Raw genomic sequence first — 7,545 nt, forward strand, 5'->3', positions numbered from 1 at the left:
AGGTACTGTATATTTCCTGTATTGTCAAGTTCATTGTGATTAATTACAATTGATTATTTAAATATCTCCTCCATTAGATTCTAAACTTCAGTGAGCAATCAATCATCATATTGCCAGTGTTTCTATAGAAGTGAGATAAATATTTCATTTTTCATATTTATTTAAGATTTTATCTCTTATTTCACATAGGCCAAGTTAATTGTTTATTCGTGTATGTTTTCCTTTGAATGTTCACTCTAATAGTCCTCATATTTTTTACAGAATTTTTGTGGGAGTCTCTTTCTTTCCAATTTGTCCATTCTTGAAAGATAAGTAGTTGGAATCTCCTGGGACATACTCACTTTCTTTGTAGTTGTAGTGCAGTACTTCTCTCAGATATTAATTTTGAGAGCCAGTGGATATACTGTGTCTTGACAATCAATTGTCAATTATAGCTCTGTTGGACTGAAGAGGAAGTTCCTATAGTTGTTACCCTATAATTTGACTAGGCAAAAGGAAAGAATTATTATATAATTTGAAATAGACTGTAGTTCTGATATTGAAAAGAAAAAAAATGAGCATTAAAACTGCCATACTCTGTAGGCATCCTTCCCACAGATTCCCTCACCTCAAAACAAAACATGACACAATTCACTTTCTCCATTGCATAGCCTCTCAAATCATTTTGGAATTGCAGTATCTAGATGCATACAAAAAGATAAGTACTAATTTTGGTAGTAGATAGAGATGATGAACATAATCAGTCTTTGAAGAAGGGGCCCATATAATAGGTATAAATGGAAATTTTTCACTATTTTTCCAACTCCACTTCATTGCATCAGGATCCCTCTCACTTAACTCCACTGAAAAAATATAAAGTGTGCAGCAGAAAATGAGTGTACGTGGAGATGATCCAATTTGTTTTAGCAAATATAGTAACAAAGTGGATCCTAAAAAAGAATAAGAGTAGAGAATGATGAGCTATTGCCCATTTCAGAGCTCAGTCTCTGGCCATTCTTTGGTGTCTCTTTATTCTTACACAACACAAGGTCCTTCCTCTTCCAGCTGAGATCCTGCTCTGCCTCTTTCCCTGACACTAAGAAGGAATCTGAATAACAGATCTAGAATCTGACCCTTCAAATCAAAAATCTCTCTCCATGACCACTGCTAGAGATTCATTCCTATGTCTATGGCTGAAGGAAACTGGACAAAAGTTAATGAGTTTATCCTCATGAGCTTCTCTTCCCTACCTGCTAAAATACAGTCCTTACTCTTCCTGACATTTTTAATCATTTACCTGGTCACCCTGTTGGGAAACAGCCTCATCATTCTGGTTACTTTGGCTGACCCCGTGCTGCACAGTCCCATGTACTTCTTCCTCAGGAATTTGTCCTTCCTGGAGATTGGCTTCAACCTAGTCATTGTGCCCAAGATGCTGGGAACCCTGCTTGCCTGGGACACAACCATCTCCTTCCTTGGCTGTGCCACTCAGATGTATTTCTTCTTCTTCTTCGGAGTTGCTGAATGCTTCCTCCTGGCCACCATGGCGTACGACCGCTATGTAGCCATCTGCAATCCCTTGCACTACCCTGTCATCATGAACCAAAGGACACGTGCCAAACTGGCTGTTGCCTCCTGGTTTCCAGGCTTTCCTGTAGCTACAGTGCAGACCACGTGGCTCTTCAGCTTTCCATTCTGTGGCACGAACAAGGTGAACCACTTCTTCTGTGACAGCCCACCTGTGCTGAAGTTGGTCTGTGCAGACACAGCACTGTTTGAGATCTATGCGATCGTTGGAACCATTCTGGTTGTGATGATACCCTGCTTGCTGATCCTGTGTTCTTACACTTGCATTGCTGCTGCCATCCTCAATATTCCTTCAGCTAAAGGGAAGCATAGAGCCTTCTCTACCTGCTCCTCCCACCTTCTTGTTGTCTCCCTTTTCTATGTATCTTCAAGCCTCACCTACTTCCGGCCTAAGTCCAATAATTCTCCCAAGAGCAAGAAGCTACTGTCGTTATCATACACTGTTGTGACTCCCATGTTGAACCCCATCATCTACAGCCTGAGAAATAATGAGGTGAAGAATGCCCTCAGCCGAACCTTCCGCAAGGCTTTAGGCCTCAGAAACTGCATCCCGTAGACATTGAGAAATAAGACTAAAGTTTACTGAATGAAGAACAATCCATTTTTCCTGTTTGTGATTCTTCTCTGCCTCTCTTCTCATCTCTATCTGGATGAAATCCAGCTCAGAAATGACTATTGGAAAGCTCAGTGGAGAGAACACAGCACTGACATAGTTCAGACCTATCACCACCACCTGGAAAACTCCTCTGCCTGTCCATTGTAGACTTATGTTCTTTTTCTTTTTGCTGCAATTGGCATTTTGAGACTTCTGTGGCCAAACTATCTCAGGTATTTACTTTGTAATGCGCACCAATGGGACATGTATTGGGGATGGTATAAAATGTGAACTTGGGGACATAAAGTTCATCTTACACTTTATCTTGTTTTGAACATATCTGACTCCATTTAGTAGGAAAAAAGCCTATAATCCCTCCTAGCACATAATTCTCCTCATTCTTTCATTTCATTTTGCATGCCCCTGAGGTAGTGTTGGCTCTTAAATTTGTTGATATTTAGCATGGATAGAGGAAAATCGATCACTAATCCCCATGCACATTCCTTTCTAGCCCTACTAGCCTTAATAAAATCCTTCCTCAGGCTATTTTTCTCAGGTAGAATGACCTGAGTTTCCAATTTTCTCTCTCAATTCCTTTTTCAGGTTTTTAAGCCTTGTCGAAATAACTTCAAACTTGCACAAACATAATTTCTATCATGGTGCTGCTTTCTTCAAAGCTTACAATGGATCCTACCTGACTCCAGTATAGGTCTTTTTAACAACTCTATTATATTTTCTTTAGCGCCTTTTGATTTTAAAATTTTATATTTGATGTGGAAAATGCAAAAGGCCATAAAGCACAATTACTGCTTTCAGAAGGTTATAATTTCATCAACAATAGAAATTATGAAAGGAGAAACTACGAAGTTCTGAAGTAATGGCATGTTGCCTAAAATAAAGTGACCTTTCCTGGGTTCTTAGCCCACTCTGGCATTTATTAGCTGGGTGACTGTGGGAAATTCAATTAAACTCTTTTTGCCTCTTTCCTCATCTGTAAAGTGGTGCAAATAACAAAAGCATCTATCTGATAGATTTGTTTTTAAGAGTAAATATCATGTGTAAAGCACTTAAGAAAGCACTAAGCGTATTGTAAACCCACATATAGGTATTAACATTTAGCAATAACCTCATCTGAATCTCTCATTTTATAGCTAAGGAAAGCAAGGTTCAAAGATATTTGATCATATATATTTGGAACGAATTTCAGGTGCCTTGAATCTTAGTTCTGAACTTTTTTCAGTACCATGCAATGCATAGCTAAATAATTAATTAACTTAGATTCAGAGCAAAAGACTATTTTAAAAGAGCAGAATAAGGGAGACCTGAGTAGACATTACTGTATGTGAAAAAAGACATGAGAAATATGAATTTAACCCAGCTTTAAACTTCACTAATTGAAATATAGCTAGATTTGTAGGGATTAATCAACAAATAGTCTGACACCATTCCAAACTGATTAGACCACGCCTGGAATATCCTTCAAGACGTATGCTGATAAACCAGAAAACCGGAAAGTTTTATAGATGGATAATTAGTTTGTTTAGAGACCTTGAGACTAAAAGAGTTTGAGGGAAGAAATGAGCAATATTTTGTTTTAGAAAGAGAATTTATGGTATTACTGTCTTCAAATATTTGAATAACTAACATAAAGAAGAGGATATAGACCTCTCAGTGTTGTCCTCAGCAGTGAGTGGTAGGGTTAATGGGTAAAATTAATAGAGGGCTATTTTTAATAAATGGCTACTTTTTGAGCACTTTTCTATGCCCAACAGTGTAGAAGAAAATGATTTTTCTTAATCCTCAAATTCCTGAGCAATTGAGCTATGAATCTGGGTCATTTAAACACTGTGATGGAAATACAAGAAAATTGGAACTCTTTCTTTACTTGGGGACTAGTGAAACTAAGATAGACTGCCACATTGCAGTCAGGGGTTGATCTCATTCCCTTTTTCTCAACACATAAGATTGTATAACCTAAACTAGACCCATGCTGAAGTGTAAAACAACTCCAATTCAATTCATCAAGTCCTTGAAACAAATACTGAAGCCCCAAGATCCAAGACTACATTGCCTCAATGCCCTCTCTCTTTATCAAGGCATAAATGTATGGAATCTACACATAATTGTCCATCTGCCTTACTTCTCTTTTTTTCCCCTCCAACTCCAATATTCATCAAATACCTCATGGCTTATTTGACCTAAAGCTGCTGCAATCCCTTTTATATACATACTTATTATTCTCATTTTTAAATGCTGAAACAAGTCCTGATAACTTTAAGGCCATACACTCAGCAAATAGTAGCAGCGGGATCTGAAGCTGACATTCTGACATCAACTACAATTTTCTCCCATTACAAGCCAGATATGAGTTATGTTAACAATGCAATAAAGAACTTTCTAAAACAAATCATCACCCTAAAATGAAATGAGCAGGTTTATAACAAAAGAGTGAAAGAAGACGCTACATTGCCACTTGCCAAGGATTATGTAAAGGGTATTTTTTTTTTTTTTTTTGAGGAAGATTAGCCCTTTGCTAACTGCTGCCAATCCTCTTCTTTTTGCTGAGGAAAACTGGCCCTGAGCTAACATCCATGCCCACCTTTCTCTACTTTATATGTGGGACGCCTACCACAGCATGGCTTGCCAAGTGGTGCCATGTCCACACCCGGGATCCAGAAACAGCGAACCCTGGGCCACTGAAGCAGAACGTGCGAACTTAACCTGTGCACCACCGGGCTGGCCCCTAAAGGGTATTCTTATAAAATTATTCTGAATAATGTCTCTGATATAATTCTATGTAACGAGATTATTTACCCTGTATAGTCAACAAACCACTCCCATGAAAATTTGGGAAAAAGTTGAAAAGTAGAAAGAAGGAAAAAAATCACTAAATTCTCATCACTCAGGGACAAATGATGATAACAGTTTACTGTACTTATTTCTAATAATCTCTGACAATTGCAGACATACTGCATGTAAATCTTTTATAGTTCTTTTTGTCACTTAATATCTTAACTGAGGTTACCCGATTGGACATTCAAAAAGTTATTTAAAGACACCAAAGCAGATTTCTCATCTAAAAACAGAGATAATCATGGTAAATTCCACACAGAATTATTATAAGAATTAAGTGGAATAATGAACGTAAAACTTTAACCCTAATCATAAATATTTATTTTCCATACTCTTGCAATTATTTGTAAGAATAATATTTAAAGGCTATAAAATATATCACCATGTGTAAGTGCCATTATTTAGTTTATCTATATACTCTCCTATCTTGTATAATTCAATTGTTTCTTATCTCCAGTATAAATAGTAATAAAATGAGCATTTAAGTAGTTTTTTCTTTATTGTATTGAACCACTATATTGAGATAAAATTCCAGAAGTAGAATTAGTGAGTCAAAATCCATGGACTTTTCTGAGTTTATTTTGCCCATACTTACTGACCTCTTACTACGAGCCATGCACTGTACGTATGAGTATTTCCTGGGGTAAATAGGCACAACTTTTAGTGATAAAGAGGTCAATTCACCAAGTAGTCATAACCAACCTAAATATGTATGCACCTAATAAGAGAGCTCCAAAATATAGAGGAAAAATGGATAGAACTGATTTAAAAATAGATAAAACCATCAATGTAGGGGAAGATTTCCATACCTTTTTCTCATTAATTAGTAGGAACAAGTAGAAAGAAAATCAGTAAGCATATAAAGAAATTGAGCAACACTAGGAATAAACTAGCCCAAAATGACATTAACAGAGGACACCACACAATAATAGCCAGATATTATTTTCTTTCTTTTTTTCTTTTTCTTTTCCTTTTTATTTATTTATCTTTTTGGTGAGGAGAATTTGACCTGAGCTAACATCCATGCCAGTCTTCCTCCATTTGTTTGTATGTGGGACACATCCACAGCATGGCTGGTGGGTGGAGTAGGTCTGCCCTGGGATCTGAACATTTGAACTCAAGCTACCAAGGCAGAGCGCATGGAACTCAGCCACTGGGCCAGCCCCAGATATCATTTTTTAATTTCAAGTACATATGTAACTAATTATTCATAGCTAGTATATTTAAACACAATAGAACAATACATTTTTGTATTTTTATCTTGTATCCTGTGACCTTGCTAAGCTCACTTATCAGTTCTAGTAACATTTTTTGTAGACTTTTTAGGACTTTCTGTATAGATAATCATGTCGTGCCAATACAGTCTTATTCTTCCTTCCCTGTCATTTTCCATCTTTTTCTTGCCTTATTGAACTATCTAGAAACTCTGTTATAATGCTAAATAGAAGTGGACCAAGAAGACATGTTTGCCTTGTTATTTATTAAAACAAATGCTGCAAACTTGGAGACATATGACCCTGCCGAAAGGTTATATCAGTTTGCATTCCTATGAAGCATGGTTTTGTCTCATTCCCTGTATCCTTGTCAAAAAATATTTGTTGCCAAATCCTTAGATATTTGCTAATCTGATAAATGAAAAATATATCTACAAGCAGTTTTGTTTTTGTTTTGTTTTAAGGATTGGCACCTGAGCTAGCATCTGTTGCTAATCTTCTTTTTTTTGTTCTTCTTCTTTTCCCCAAAGCCCCCCCAGTACGTAGTTGTATATTCTAGTTGTAGCATGTGGGATGCCGCCTCAGCATGGCTTGATCAGCGGTGCCATGTCTGCATCCAGGATCTGCACAGGCGAAACCCCAGGCCGATGAAGCGGAGCATGTGAACTTAACCACTCAGCCATGAGGCCGGTCCCTACAAGCAGTTTTAATTTTACTTTTTTTACGACCTCCTTATGTTTAAAAATCATTTTCTCTTTATTTGCTCTATTTATATCTTTTGTGCATTACTCTATCAAATGATGGATCTCTGTTAATGCTGACTTATTGCAATTCTTTATACATATACAGAAAAATCAGATTTTTTTTAATGAGTTGAAAATGTTTTTTCCTATTCGTCATTTCTCTCTTGACTTTGCTTATAGTGATATTTTATCCTACAGGTTTAGGTATCATACTTGGGTCTACAAAACTATTATTTTATTATTTCTATCAGTGCTTTGATTTTATTGTTTAATGGTTAAATCTTTGTGAATTTTGAATTTATCTGGTGTGAGGTGTGAGCTATTTATTTTTCTCTCCAGTTGCCTGCCAGTTTGTCCCAACACAATTTACTGAAGAATTCATTATTTCCCCTACTAATTTGAAACATTAATATCCTCTTAAATATAGTCAAAATATTTATAAGAATATGCATAAATATTTGTAAGAATATGCATAGGCAACCCTAAGACACTTAAAATTTTTTAATTTAATGTTTCCAAGAAATTTAACAATACTGTACTTATTACTGTTGACACAATAAAAAATTATTAACTA

General features: G+C 36.4%; 1 protein-coding gene across 1 annotated transcript; it reads left to right on the plus strand.

Annotated features, from left to right (window-relative positions):
- Positions 1-1,162: 1,162 nt before the first annotated feature.
- On the plus strand, positions 1,163-2,122 carry LOC103567462 (olfactory receptor 10A5). Its single transcript, XM_008544142.2, has one exon. It carries the CDS (start codon positions 1,163-1,165, stop codon positions 2,120-2,122), a length of 960 nt encoding a protein of 319 aa, XP_008542364.2.
- Positions 2,123-7,545: the final 5,423 nt, after the last annotated feature.

Source organism: Equus przewalskii, chromosome 6 (assembly GCF_037783145.1).
Source record: "Equus przewalskii isolate Varuska chromosome 6, EquPr2, whole genome shotgun sequence".
Taxonomy (NCBI): domain Eukaryota; kingdom Metazoa; phylum Chordata; class Mammalia; order Perissodactyla; family Equidae; genus Equus; species Equus przewalskii.

What these genes read in the sequence shown, in the direction of transcription:
- LOC103567462 (XM_008544142.2), top strand. Translation starts at nt 1,163, where the DNA reads ATGTCTATGGCTGAAGGAAACTGGACAAAAGTTAATGAGTTTATCCTC.